This window comes from Mobula hypostoma, chromosome 24, assembly GCF_963921235.1.
Source record: "Mobula hypostoma chromosome 24, sMobHyp1.1, whole genome shotgun sequence".
Taxonomy (NCBI): Eukaryota; Metazoa; Chordata; class Chondrichthyes; order Myliobatiformes; family Myliobatidae; genus Mobula; species Mobula hypostoma.
Window position 1 is genome coordinate 28,500,726 of NC_086120.1, and position 15,920 is coordinate 28,516,645.

The window sequence follows — 15,920 nt, forward strand, 5'->3', positions numbered from 1 at the left end:
TACAGAAAAAAAAGACAGCATTAATGACAACTGTTTAGCTGTTTGAGGTATCCAACTGAGATATGTCTACTAGATTACATATCAGCGTAGAATTAACTGATCTCAACTGGTATAGTTGGGGGTTCACTAACTGAGCAAAGAGGAAATAGTAAATCCCAGCTTCCATTTTCTGATGGAAAGTTGCTTTGTGTATAACAGTGGCTAGCATGAATGGACTTAACATGAAATCATTTGTTCACAATCAAGAAGAAACACCATCTGGCACCAGTGGAATCATAGACAAGAAAGTCTGCTCATTCAGTCTCCTTCTTTGATGGAGAAAAAGGGCAGAAACTAATTGCCTTAAAATATATTCAATAAAGTTTGAGGAACAAGGACATTAAAAAGAGGAAATAGCTTTAAAAAAGTCACTAACTTTATTGCTTCTGGAGACCTTCCCTCAGCAGCAGAATCTCCAGACCATACACAGTCCTTTTCTACCTCCTCCCCAAGACCCACAAGTACAACTGCTCCAGTAGACTCAGCGGTTCAGGCTGTTTTCACAGTGTACAACTTATTTCTTCCCACCTTTACTTACTCATCTTGTTGAGACTCTTCCTATTTGTATCCACAGTACCTTCTGAACCATTTACTAATTTGATGGTTTCTATTTTCCTGCTCTGTCTACTAATTTTCACCACAGTTATGCACTCCATCTACAATTTCATCCCAGTCCAGAATGGCCTAGGGATTCCTTGTTAGTTCCTTGAACAAGGGATCCAATTAGCTTCCTTTCACCACTACTCTCCTTCGTCTGGTTGAACCATTAAATAACTGAACAACTTCTCTTTGAACTGTACTCGCTTTTACAAAATTAAATGTAGAACTCTGGGAATCCACATTGATCCAAGGCGTGCAGGATCCCTGTGGGAACACAGATCAGGCCACGGTTCAATCCTACACAGACCACCTTCTTCTTCTTCTCTTCCTCATGTGAACCAGTGATTCCCTTCCACTTCCTCCAATTTAGTCTATAGTATTTGGTACTGAGTGTTTTCTTTACACTGGGTGGCAAGTTGCAGTACCTCCTGTTGGATTGAGGGGTTACTCAGAGCTGTCACTTTCACTCCATTGTCACCTCTATCTTTGACCCATTATACTGTTCCAAAAAAACCTACCATAAGCTTGATGAGTGGTACCTAACCCTGCCACTAGACACATTACAGAACCAAGAACATGATATTGCATTCGACAATTTCAGAAAACCAATCTAACAGGCTAGTTATCACCTTGTAACATTAATGCCATTTTCTCTCCCCAGAGGTGTTGCCTGTCCTGCTGAGGATCCTTTTAAATTTCAGATTTCCACCAGCTGTATAGTTTTCAAAAATGTGAAATTATAGAGAATATTCAGAATAGATATCATTTAAGGGAAGAAGGGTTCACGGTCCCAGCACTGTTTTTATTCTCTCTCTCTCTCATCAACTTTCTTTCATTTCCTTCTTGCATTTTTTTGTGACAGATCAGATGACGCAATCAACAGAGTTTAACTACCCTCTTCAACTGGTTCTACCACTACCTGTATCATTTAGACAGCTCACTCTCAAATATTCCCTTTGTTCTCTCCTCTTCTCCCCTTCTCTGCAACTTAAAACACGCATTCTTAATTCTCATTAAAGTCACTAAGCCAAAATACAAGCTGTTTTTCTTCTCTTATATACTACCTGGCCTTCTGAGTATTTCCAGCATATTCTCTTTTTTATTCTAAATAAAGGCTACACTGCCTTCCTCATGAAAAAAAACAAACAAAGCAGTATCAACTGCAGTGAATTTCCTTTACCTCTTCACAGCACAGCGTACAAAGAATGGCTTTGGCTGAACAAAGACTGCAATTGTTTCTCCCCCGTGATAGTCTGACAGCTTCATCTCTGTCCAACAGCGTTAATTTGCCATTTATGAGTGAATGATGAACTGCCACACATAGAGGCCAGCTCTTTCATTTACCGCTTCACACTGTCCAACAGTTTGTAAACAGCCATTGTCCAATTCTGAGTACAGACATGAGCTCATTTCAGTTTGTCAGGAGCATTCACATGGAAAAAAAAGCAAAAATAAAGGGTGGGAAAAATTTTGCTTCTGTATAGTGTATTTCACTGCTTCAGGCTATCACTAAGAGCTTTATATCCAATGAAGCTTTTCTGAATTATAGTGACCAGATTATCAGTTTTTGTACTGGGGATTGATGGATGAATATAAAACACCAGGACATCGAGAACTCTTCAGAACATCTTCAAAATACAATAAAACTCTGATAATCCTCTACTTGACCATTTAGAAATCCTGATGGTTCAGCATCTGACTCAGTTGGTTATGCTTTTAGTGTCTCTTGACTCATTGCTTGCTTTCTTCTGACTTGTTGGGGCCCCGTTTCCCATGTCTCCTAACAACTCACTGTGGACTCATTGCCCGTGCTTCCTCTTGACTGAATGGAGCACAAGTTCCTGAGCTTCCTTTGTACCAACTGTGGCCCCTGTTCCTGCACTTCTTTCCAACTCAGGCCATGTTTTCCACCCTCCCTTCTGGCTCACAGAACTTCCCTTCCTGCACTATCATTCAGCTTGCTGGGGCCCTGTTTCCCAGAGTCCTTAAAATTAACCAAGGGCCTATATCCCATACAGCCTTAAAACTTAATGGGTTCACTGTGGAATTTATATAAAACACTTTATAAATTAGGTAAATTTTTAAAATGTATTGAGGTATTAACACCCAGCAGACTTGGGCACTGAACGTGCCTTATTATGAGAATTTTACTCTAGTGCCAAGCGATCCTTTACGTAATCTGCTTCAGAGTTTGTTTCAATGACTCATTTGAAGCCAGGCACTCCAATGGTACAGTTACCTCTCAATACTGCATTTAATAACAACTTGGATTTGTGCTCCAATCTCTGGAGTGCAATAATTATTCAATAAAATAAATAGAATGTGAGCTTAACAATTTGCCTTTGCATAACTCCTTTAATGTGAAAACATTTCATGAGCTTTCAGTCAGACTACACGAGACCTGAAATATCGCCTACTCCTTTACCGCCACAGATACCGCCTGACCTGCTCACTTCCTCTAGCAGTTCGATTTTTTTTTGCTCCATACTCAAACACCTCATTCCCTAGTGTCTCCACGCTCTCACCAAAGTTGCTTGAATTTCCAGCATCTGCAGAATTCCTCGTGTTTATGTCTCCATGCTCTGACTGGTCTCAGTAAAAAGGGAAAGGAAAATTTTGAAGTGATTCTTCTCAGGTTATTCTCCAATCACTCCATGTCACAAGATCAGGTACATATTAAGTGGATCAGGCCAAAATTTTTTTCTTAGCTGACACCATTTCTCTAGACACATGTAAAGAAAATGCGAATTGAACAGGGTTAAATATTTTAGTACAAAGACTACTGTTTCAAGTGGAGAAAGAAGAATAGAGTTTTAAACTGGCAGGGCTAACAGACAGCATACGTGAAATGGGCAGCAGAGCAACTGACTGACATGAAAGTTAAAATGGACACCAATCATGTATGATGCACTCCTGTGGGTTTCCTGACCCGTGTGCCTCACAGATGGTATTCCTAATATTGATTGATGAATTGATCTTGCAACTTTCCATCAACCTTAAAGCAGCTTTCAGGGACAAAGGACGTAACAACATAGGTGCACTTAATGGAGAAGCATGGAACAATTGTCGTAAACCAGGAGAATGCTAATCTGCCTTTGTCACCCGCTGCAGTGAAGTAAAGGAGACTTCACACCTAACCGATTACTTTTAACAGCTTTACTGTCATGCTACAAATGTCAGAGTGCACAGTACAGTCGGCCCTCCTTATCCGCAAGTTCTGCAGCGCGAATTCAACCAACCGCGAATCGAGAAACGCAAACACGAGGAAATCTGCAGATGCTGGAATTTCAAGCAACACACATAAAAGTTGCTGGTGGCCAGGCAGCATCTCTAGGAACAGGTCCCGAAATGTCGACTGTACCTCTTCCTAGAGATGCTGCCTGGCCTGCTGCGTTCACCAGCAACTTTTGTGTGTGTTGCGAATTGAGAAAACCCAGAAGTGCTCATCCAGTACTTGTTGTTCGAACACGTACAGACTTTTTTTTCTTGTCATTATTCCCTAAACAATGCAGTATAACAACAATTTTACATACTATAAGTAATCTAGAGATTATTTAAAGTATACGGGAGGATAAGCGTAGGTTATTGTGGATCGGGATCGAAAAAAAACTGCAAGTTCTCTTACTAAGTCGGAACAGGTACATCCAGTATTATTTAGCGTCAGTTAGTCAAACGTTTGTCTTAGTATATAGTATATATTTTACCTTTCTATGCATATAAACCACTTAAAAAACATATGTTTCAGCGCCGGGCTCGGGAACAGAAGTTCACGAGTTCGATCCAGTGACAGGCTGCTCCTGAGCGCGCTCTCCATCCGTGGCAGGTTGATATAGAAGATCAGAAACCCAAAACCCCAAAACCCAATCATTAAACCACAATGTGTTGCTTAGCAATAATTGTAGCCTTAATCGGGCAGGGCCCTTCTCATTTCATCCTTTAAAATTGTTCCGATCGTTGACTGACTGTAGCCTAACACTTTTCTAATGACCAATGGCGTTTCACCTCTTTCCAATCGCTTCATTATTTCCACTTTATTTTAAATAGCGATCGTGATTATTTTCGCAAACAGAAACACTATGGATTCAGAACTCCGCCGCCGGGTCCTAAAGTCCACGGCACTGAGACAGGTTAAATAAGGTCTGGGGTTCCGCTGGGTCCTAAGATCCATCACATTTAGACAGGTTGAATAAGGGACTTGAGCATCCGCGTTTTCTGGTATCCGCAAGGGGTCCCGGAACCAATCCCTCGCGGATAAGGAGGGCTGACTGTACTGAATTAGGTGGATACCGAGTCAGTTTCAAGGTGATAAGAACCAGCTGAAAAAATGCTTCAGAGGAATGTAGACAAGCTGAGTAAGCAGGCAAGATCATGACAAATGGAATATAGTGTTGAATAATGTGGCGTCACCCAAAATAACAAAAGAATGAAAAACTGGGCAGGGTTATTTTCTAAAGAGGCTTGGGTGCTTATATGCAGGTCACTGAAAACCAACATGCACGTTTAGCAAGTGATTAGAAGGATAAATGGCAGGTTAGCCTTGATATGCAGAGGGTTCATTTCAGGAGTACAGAAGCTTAAAGACAATTGTCTAATGCCTTTGTGAGAGTGCACATGAAATACCATGTAGTTTTGGTTTCCTTACCAAGAGAATGTACTTGTATGGAGGAAGATCAGTGAACATTCACTGGACTGGTTCCAGGGATGGTGGGTGGATTTGTCATATTACTAGAGTTGAGTACACTAGGATTATATTCTTTAGAAGTTCAGAACAACGAGAGGAGATCTTTGTTTAAACTTAGAAAACTGCTGAAGGCTTGATAGGATATATACAGGGAGGATGATTACCCTTAGAAGTCAAGGACATAGTTTGACAATAAAGAGCAGGCCACTTGGATCTGAGGTAAAGAAAATTTTCTTCACCAAGTGTGGCGAACTTTTGGAATACTTTGCATCAAAAAAAATGGTGGGGTCTGAATCACTGTGCTCATTCAAAACTGAGATCAAAAGAATTCTGAATATTATGGGAATCAAGGTATTTGGTTATAGTGTTCAAAAATGGTAGTGAAATAGTCACCATGGTCATGATGAAGGCTGAAGCAGTCATGAAAGGTCAGATGGTTTATTGCCAGGGCTATTTCTTAAGTATTTTCTTATGAAATCTGTAAAATGGAAGCCTGGAGCATTGGAAAAATGCAAGATCGATATAAATGTGGCCACTGAGAATATAACAAACACCCCATCAATGATATAACCCTTCAATAAATATTCTCTAACTCCTGTATTAAAAAATACTATCATAGTTAAACATGCAGCACTGAAAATTGGGTATTGTTGCAAGAACTGAATTTTAACAGATATACCCGATATGAAAGCCCCTACCCAAGATATATTGAATTAACTGCTACAGTAAATTCCTATATAACAGAGAATGCACTTTCAAAACAAACTTTCATAAGGCTTGCAAAAGGCACGCCAGAGATGAACATTTGATCTTCGACACAGTTGCTGTGAAAATATTAATTCTGCTACTTCCAACATGGCAGAAAAATTAAATTTTAAAATAAAATACAGAGGACATGGGATTGCTTCCGCTTTAATTTATCATTAAAAAAAAAAGCAGCCCAGACACTCAGCTTAATTTGATTTCACGATTTAACACTTTACTATGCTCTTACCTGGTAGTGTTCACTATGTATCCTGATGGGCACTCTGCCATACACTCGCCATTGTGGATGACGTGACCGACACATTCAGTCTCCTTGGAAGGTTTGCATTCATTACGCAGCATTTGACAGAAGGAAAAGTTCACGCAGCGCCACCCCTCAAACCTGTAGGTGCCAGGAGGACAGTCAGGGATACACCTGCCTTTGTAATAGTAGTGCCGGCATGCCACGCACTTTGCCGCATTGCCTGGTTCTGTACAGCTGCCCAAGCATTCGTCGTGGCAGCAACGACCACTAGGAGTGCAAGCTTTCCGATGGCACTCAGAAGGGCAATCTGCAAAACAGGGGAAAAAATACAAGCTTTAGTATGTTAAAAATAACTGCATTCGATTGGGTTTCATGTTGCCACTGTTCCACATATAATGAATGTTTTGTTTGTTATGTTGGCAGATGCAGCAGCTGCTTTAAATCAGCAACATCCCACTAACAGCACAGATAACAACCAGCTAATTTGTTCATTTAATCATCTGAAACTTTGCGTAAGTACTTGTATTTATAGAATACTTATAAAGAGTTAAATGCCTTCAAGAGTTATCATTGGTGTGCTATCAAACAAAATTTGACTGCAGCCCACACAAGGGGACATTAGGCCAATAGTGGTTTACGGAAGGTTTTAAGCAGCATCTTAGGATTGGGAAAGCCATAGAAAAGCAAAGGAAGGGGTTAGAGTTTAGAGAGGGAATTGGCACAGTTTAAGACCTGGGTGCCAATAATGTTGGTGGTATAGAGGAAACCAGGGGTGCAATGAAGGAACACGGATTTGAGGATTGCAGAGCTGGAGGAGACTGTAGACACGGGCCATAAGAAATTTTGTCCTGAACACTACTCAAGTTTCTGTTGGAGTTCTGGCACCGTTCTAGGTAGTGATAGACAAGTTCAATGTCAATGTTGTATTACCTCAGAACAATTATCTCATAAATTAAAAACTCAAATCCTGATCTGAAGTTCAAAAACCCAAATTTGCAAGTCAAAGGAAACAGTAGCACATCACTTTAAACCAGGTTATACAGACTTTTCAATGCTTTACTACCTATTCTGCAACCGGACATGACAGTCTTGTCAACACAGAGCCACGTCAGACCCTGTTGTTTATTTTTTTGAATTACTCATCACTCTAATTTAAATCAGGATTAAGTTATCAATTCTGACCTTGCCAGTGACACCCATAAATTAATTTGAAAAAAAAATGTGGGATCAAGCCCTGCACAAAGACCAAAGTGCATAACCAGGCTGAGAATTCAAAAGCTGGAATTCCTGCCCAACACTTGATATTAATGATACAATCTAATTCAGGATCCCATTGGAACTTGGACATGGAAACAGAAACAACAAGATCAAACCATCTAGCTTGAGTATGTTAATCTAAATGAGAGTTCACTGGAATTCTGCATTATTCTTGCACAACGAATTATTCACAAGAAGCTGCAAATTAAGAATTTATGGTCGCAATAGCTAAAACACACACATATGTACATGTACACACACACACACACACACACAACTTTGATAATAAATTTACTTTGAATTTTGAACTTAATGAAATGGCCAGATCTGGGGTTAAAAGGATGGAGGAGGAATAGAGGACTATAAAGGAGGACAGTAAAACAATTGCTCCTGATTATTGCACCGTCAATGATTCACTGGATAGCACTCTCACCTTTGAGTCAGCAAGTTCAGATCTCTGCTGCTGAGATTTGCGTAAAAACAAAAGGTACGTTGAGAGAACAGTGCACTGCTGGAGCTGTAGTTTATCCAGACGAGACGGTAAACTAAGCTTTCGTCTGCCCTCTCAGAGGGATGTAAAAGATTCCATTATAGTGTTTGAAAGGATAGGGGAGTTCTGTCCAGTGTACAGGCCAACATTTAATCAGCTGACTAGCTTTACCAAAGCTAGTTATTAGATTGCTGTCTGTGGGAGCCTGCCTTACACAAATAAGCTGCCACCTTTCTAAAGCAATATACTTGCAAAGTGGTTCATGAGCTGTATAATACTTCGGAATGCCCAGACATTACAAGAAGCGATTTCAGTCATTCCCCAGTAATTATATACTTATTTGTGGACATGAAGAGGGAGTATCAAGAACTCATCCCAATTTGTGGAACACATAAATTAATATTATTTTAAGATGTTCCATTATTTTGAAAGGATATATTGTATTTGTGGTCCTTAAATGAGTCTCTTAAAAATAGGGCATGTGGAAATTTGTTTTTTTTATTGTTTATGACACTAACAGCGCCCTCCTTATGAACTGATTGAGAAGTGGCACAATACATCTACAGCTCACACAGCATCATGTACACACAAAATTTAGCAACAGCAGTGATAATCACAGGTTTGAGATTGCCCGACTGTGACACACTTATGTGACGATTTAGTTCACTGCCAAGTACCACCTACATGAACAAAGGATAATGTTAAATTATCAGAATTCATAGTACATGCATGGATGCACATGGCAGAAGCACACACTGCAGCAGGTATCTAAATATATCTGCAACTTACAATACTAAATTCTTTGTTAAAACACTGCTCTAGGGTATAATCTGGAGATTTAATTGCAGGTTACAAATATCACATAACAGCAATCTGTTTAGTAAGAGTTATACTATAATTAAGGGATTTTTGTACTTTTTGAAAATACAACAGAGGCGTGATCCTCTTTGTGGTTTCATTGGGTTATGCTTTTTATTAGTGTGCACATCCAGATCTTCTGACCAAAGGAGATTGTTTGGTTTATGTAGGCCACAAAGTCTGCTTGGCAATTCACAGTTAGCAGCAGCAGCAATTCCAGGACACTTACTAGCTGCCAACTTTAAAGAAAGCCACAGGCAACAGTGTTTTTTTGAGGGGAGGTGGGGTTGGGGAGGAGGCTGAAGTCAGCCAAGGGGTCAGACTGCTTTAAAAGGGAAGGAAAAGAATGGATCAGACAGGGTTCATATACTTAATCCCTATCTAGTTACACCTGGCAGAAGTCAAGGATAGCAGGCAGAAGAGTGCTCTATTAGCCATAATGCTAATCCTGATCAAACAGCCTGTCTGACATACTCCCCTCGTTACAATATGAAGAGTGGCCACTCAGATTAAGGCAGCTTCACACCACAATCTCAACAAGTGTTCATCAATTTGCAAGAAGGGGGGAGAAAATCAAATAATCTAATGGGAGAGGATTTAAAAAGTACACCAAAGGCGGCACTATGCTTTCACAAATGTCTGTCCTTAAGCACACCACAAGAATTTTCAGTTAACAACGATGAAGAAAAGGCAATACATTTCCAAATTGGAATAGTGTTTTATAACAAAGGCTAAATACTGCCTTGAGAATTGTTTTATTGGACAGCTTTGGGCAATGGTGTCAACAGTCCTCATCAAATCACCCATGTGCTACATATTTCTCTTGATTTAATTTGCCACGCATTTCAGCAGGACTATTGCAAAGCCCTGAAATTACTACAAACTACCTGAAAATCAGACGGTAGAGAAATCCACATTCATTTTGTTTGGACAACAAATAGCAAAGATAGGATGGGGTAGGAAGAGAAAACTGAAAAGATTAAAGTTATGGGGAAGGCAGGATTTATTCAAGAGTCTAGTTCTCAGCATTGTAGATGAAGTGCTAATAAAACTTCAAAGTCCTGAAGCATTGCAACAATAAACATATCCATGATTGCCAAGTTTCATGATATCCTCAACCTGAGTACCTGTGCACTATTTATTCAGTTAGCTCAAATAGTACTTGACGTAACCAAGTACAACTTCTAAACTGGAACAGATCCACCATGAAGGTCCACCATTGGAAGACAAATCTGTAATTGGCTGTTCTTAAGGTAAGCCGAGGCATAGCTTTCCACTCAGCAGGACAATAAACTCAGAATATCTGCAATGTTTTTGTAGACTCCTCATGGAATAAAGCACTACAGTGCCAACTTCCACAGATTTCCTGGCTCTCACTGATAGATGAATCTGTGGAGCCAGCAGTGTCTATGAAAAAAAATGGGAGAAATCAAATTTTAAAAAAATACTCAACCTGTCCAAGTTCAAATGTTTTAACTGGATTTAAAATCTGTACCTATTTAATATTTTTAAATTTGAAATGTAAAAGGCATCATGAACATTCCAAAACGGCAACTGTTTTGACAGATGGAGAGCCCTAAGGGTGGGGATCACAGGCTGTAGAAGCTGTGGCTGGCCACTTATGTTGGGAAAGGCCCTATACTCCACTATTTCTGGTCACTGCTCTATAACTAGCAGCAGTTCCAAACACAAGTATAAGATGATGATCCAATACCACACTGAATGATACAGGGGGCAGATATTCAGTAACTTTTGAACCAGCAGACCATCGATCATGCTGCACTATAGTAATTTGCTTTTATAACTCTCTTGCTATTTGCTTTTTTTTAAAAAAAGCTAAAATCTGAAGAAAAAGAGCAAAAGATAGTTAATGGTTAAAAATCCCTTTTACACAAAACTATGCTTGTTATTTTGGTGGTGTGAAGTTCTGTCTTATGACTTAGAGATGAAAGTATGATATATTTGCTGGAGTAAGGCTCCAACAACAGATGTGGAACAGAGACACATGGTATCACACAAAGTTGAGGAGGAATAGGGAGAGCTTGGGAACAGGTATCTTGGCAAACCCAATCTGGATCTTATCTGCATCTATTCCCATGTGAAGTTTCCTTTGAACTCATTTAATAGTAAACATGGTGATTCATTTTGCAATCCCACCATCCCTCAAATACATTTCAGAGAAACTCAAAACTAAAACATCACTGGCTGCTGCCAAAACAGAAACACATCAGGCTAACCTGTGGGCTTTTCTGATCTGGGTGACTCTTGACACACTGCAACAAAACTTCTAATGCGAACCGGAAGTTAGAAATTAAGGAAAATTATAGAGGCAGCTATTCAGAATTTGTTTAACCGTCTATGACATGAAGTGTTCTAACTTTCTGAAATAAAGGTTCAGTCTTCTGTTCAGCTCTGTGCAAATGAACTCATTGCCCTACTTAAATAGAAAGAACTTTTTTGAAGTCTGAGCTATTGTTCTTCTCCAGGATTCCATGACCACAAAAAAATAGTTCCTTTGTCAATTATCTTGTTGTGGCTTGGGAACAGAACCCAATGCAAAATGACTGTTCGTCCATATAATATTGAGCCAACATGCACTCAATAGACCAAATGGCCTCATGTGTTGGAAGTTCCAATGATTCCATGACCAGTTATGAGCTGGAAAAATAAAAGTTTTGTAATATATGCATCGTTCTGAGCTGGTCCTAGTGTAACTGTGGCAATAAATAAAAGTTCTATATAAATATCCTCTTGTGGGTGGGTAGTTACAATATATGAACACTGTCAAAGAACAATGGCACCTTATAGTCATAGTCATACTTTATTGATCCCGAGGGAGTATAAGTCAAATGGTGACACAACTTAAAAGCCTTTCTTGCCAACTAAATACGCATATCAACACGATTTAAGAATGAATGTAGAGGGAAATTATCTGACACATGATCCCACATACGCACTTTATAGTGTCAATATAAATGCTGCACCTGTACTTTGACGTCAACTGAAAACAAGCATTGTGCTTGAGACCTCAAACAACGGAATGAGATCAGTGCCCTCAAGCTTTAAAGACAGGACATGGAAGCTCAGTTAAACAGCATCAGGGCCTCATAAATTTAACACGTCAGGTTCTCCATGACAATCAGTCTCAGTGCCTGGATAGTAGCCAGAGATGGCAATTTGAAACAGATCCAAGAACACTCTGGAGATCTGAGATGGAGAAATTCTCTTTTTCCAGGTCCACAAAGTATCCTGAACTTAATTCTTCACTGGGGCCCACACTTGCCAATTGGTATCTCTAGCCTTGATGCCAGACTTGTCATTAAAATCACACTGCAGTGGTGGTAATATTATAAGGCTACAACATCTGGAAAATAAAGTTTAGAAAGGCCACGAGTTTAAGTCTTGAAATCATTTAAGGGTCATATGGTGGTGAGCTGGAAATATGCTACTTCAATCTGTTTCATGGACTGATTCCCAATGGGCAAGGTGCATTAAATTATTTTGCAAAATATATGTAATATTTTTTCAAAGTTGCACTACATATTAACTCTGTGCAGTGACTCACTTTTTATAGCAATTTTAGTACGGAAAATATCTCAATTTGCTTCACATGAAAACTGTGGTTGAATAGAGCCTCTTAGAGGAGAAAAATAAAGGCTTCTACGGAGGGAGTTCCACATTTACAGCCTTGGAAGCTGAAATCAGGGCTGCCATTGGTATAATAACTAAGATAGGCTCTCAAGACCAACTATACTTGAGTTATGATCATTTTAATCTAAACTCTAGAGAACAACCCTGCCTATTCCAATACCAGATAATAACTTGACAGAAATTATTTTAAGTAAAGCAAACAGGCAAGGGAGTTTTTTTTTAAACCAATTTATTTTTGTTTCTGTTCTTCTTCACACTTGTTTCTGGACAAGAGCAGATGGTTGTGTGGGATCAACAGAAACTAGAGAAAAAAAGAGGACCAAAAATATACTCAAGAGTTAAATGAATAGAAATGCTAAATTCAGTGACACCATTTCATACATTATCTTACATGGGTGTCAGTAACTGAAACACTTTATTTCCTCTGTTTTTTATTCTTTCTGTTCTATTGGCTAGTAAAATACATCATCCCCAGGGGGTTGACAGATTTCAGCTGCAAGGCTGACTGGAGAAGGTGGGGTTGTTCTCTCTGGAACCCATAAGTCTGAGAACTCTAATAAAGGTGTGCAAGAGCATCACTGGTTTACTGTAGATAAGTAGACAGTAATTGTTTTCATTAGCAGATGATTCAGGAATCAGGGAACAGATTTAAAATTTTGACCAAAATGCATAAGATGTGAAGAAAAAGTGTTTTTTTTTTAAGATTGCAGAGTGTTTATGATCTGGAACTGTCTGCCAAGGTGATAGAAACAGAATCAAATTCAGATTTATAAAAGGAAATTAGAAATGTACTCACAGAGAATAAGCTTCAGGCTTATGGGAAAGGAGCAGGCTAGCTTGGAGTCCATGGACTGAACAGCCACCAACTATGCAAATTTATGATTAATACCGTATGTGCATGCGCATGCGTGAGACACACACACGCTTTCTGGATGGTCAAGGAAGATTTCCAAAAAGCAGAGACAATTAGTTGAACCCTCATTACCAGAAGTGCAAACTGGGGCTATTACAACCTGCAGTACTTTGGATGAATCAGGACCATATGAATATTTGCAAAAGTGATTAAGGGTTTTTAAATAAAGTTGCATGTAAACAACATTTGTCTCAGCATCAAGATGATTCAAAGTCCTTTATAAATTACAACCAAAATGCAGTTGCTGCTATAACTTAAAGAATTGCAGTATCCAATATTTGCAACGTTCCTACAAAGAACAAATTAAGATGACTAGATAATTTGTTTCAGTGATGGCAGTTAAGAAAAAAAAAACATTGGATACTGACACAACTTAGCATTTCACTCAAGAGATGGCAACTCTGACAGTTCAGTCCTCTCTTAGTAGTGCTCTGGAATGTCAAAACTTCATAATTGTTCTTTGAGGTAAACTTTCACTTTTTTTCCTCAATCACACATGTTAGGTACAAGGCAGGTGACTTGCTTTCATGGGGGATAAAAGAGAAAGTTTAATTTTTACTTTTGAAAATAAAATTGGAGTTTATTCATTCATTTCCTTGCAAGTAGTTAAAAGGAATGAAAATGGGATTAAGATGATCATAGAGTGGCAGAAGTAGGGATGAACATTCAAACACTGATATTGAAGGCATAAAATAACCTGATGCAGGATGTCAACTCCTAATGCCAACCAACCCTTTGCCTCCATAGATACTGCTTCATCTGCTGTGTTCCCAGCACAGTTTGCTTTTTGGTTCAGATTCCATCATCTGTAGTCTTGTGTACCCAAACTGAAAGCATATTTGGTTGAAAGAAATCCCAAACTGCGATAAAACACACAAAAACACTGAGAAATTCTGTGGGTCAGGCAGCATCGATGGAGGGAAATAAGACAATCAGCTTTTCAGGTTGAGACCCTTCATCCGGACTCCTTCTGCGTTTTTGCTCCAGTTTTCAGCAGTCTTTTGTGTCGCCATGATCCTTTGATAACTTCACTCCTCCACTGTTTAAAGCAGTTTGGACCTGTCTCCACATAGGCTCTCATTGTCATTTTCTAACTTCTCCTTTTCTCTTGCTGGAATTCCTAGAACATTCCTTCATGCCTAATGCAATTGCAATCAACATGACATTTCTATATAGGATCATGGGCCAAAAAGCAAGCCAGCATTCTATGTATATCAGGTCACCAGATGGACAAGGATTAACTCAATCTCTGGTACTACTGTGACCTGATATCAACAGCTGCCACCCTCACCAATGCTACTTAATCTGGAATTCAAAAGCTTAGGTCATGTGTTGGTCACAAAGGAAATTATGAAGTTGCAGTAAGTAGGGAATCTGATTTTTACAATGCATTCCTTAATATTACTTTCATCCTCATGAGGAGGGCAAGAAGAAAAAAAGTGAGAAGAAAAAGTAAAAAAAATAGCAAATGGATAGAAGAAGAGAAAGAAGAAAGCCACAGAAGAATGAGAAAATCTGGGGAGACCACAAGGAAGAAAGAATAAAACAATAATAGAGAGGAAAAGGAAAATAATGGAGAAAGAGTAGCTTAAATAAAACAAAGAACCATAAAACAAGGATGCAAGAAAGACAGAACAAAAAGAGACAAACGAGAAAGAGATCGAGATAATAGAGACTACACCAATAGTTGCCTATTCCCACATTATCCTAGATACGGCTGAAATGTTGTATCATTCGTAACAAATGTCAAGCTGTTATTTTCATAAGTCAGGGCTATACTAACCTTGGTTAAGGTGACCTTAGTTTTGTTCTAATTGGGGAGTAAGGCAGACCTAATGTGTCTGCCCTAGGTAAAGTGATAAATCAGTTTGCCTTCACACATTTCTCTATTTATGCATTACTAAGTCCTCAGATATGTAATACCTTGAAAATAAAGTGCCCGATCAATCAGTGGACACAAGTACATCTTCTCTGCATCTTCTGGGAAAATAAGAATAATATGCAAGGAGTAGACAGATTTTCATTAAACTATGCATTGCAACATTGTTATGGCTTCCAAACATGAAATCTACCATAGTGTCAACTAATTTACTATGTTATTTGCTAGTAATCACACAAGTCCATGTACTAAACCCAATAAACAAGAAGTATGATGGCAACATCACAACTTTATTCATGGCGTAGCTGAAAATGCACTTTCTGGAATAGTAACAAGTCTTATTGATTATGAATTAAAAATAATTACATATATTCTTTTTAATTCATAATCAATATACTCATATCATTTTACACACACACACACGAGGGGTGACTGACATGTTCATGGCCTAAGGTAGAAGGAGATGAGTTATACAGCTCTCATTACATGCACATGCAGTTCAACTCTTTGAGGGATTATGCAGAAAATTTGAAGTTAATAACT

At 39.0% G+C, this 15,920-nt stretch overlaps 1 protein-coding gene across 2 annotated transcripts in view; it reads right to left on the minus strand.

The window, feature by feature from the left end:
• LOC134337491 (insulin receptor-like) overlaps nt 1-15,920 on the minus strand; it is a 226,202-nt gene that overhangs the window by 82,521 nt on the left and 127,761 nt on the right. For both annotated transcript variants that reach the window (XM_063032554.1, XM_063032553.1), the window contains exon 3: nt 6,315-6,636. In XM_063032554.1, coding sequence (XP_062888624.1) covers nt 6,315-6,636 — 322 coding nt within the window. The remainder of the gene's footprint in view (nt 1-6,314; nt 6,637-15,920) is intronic.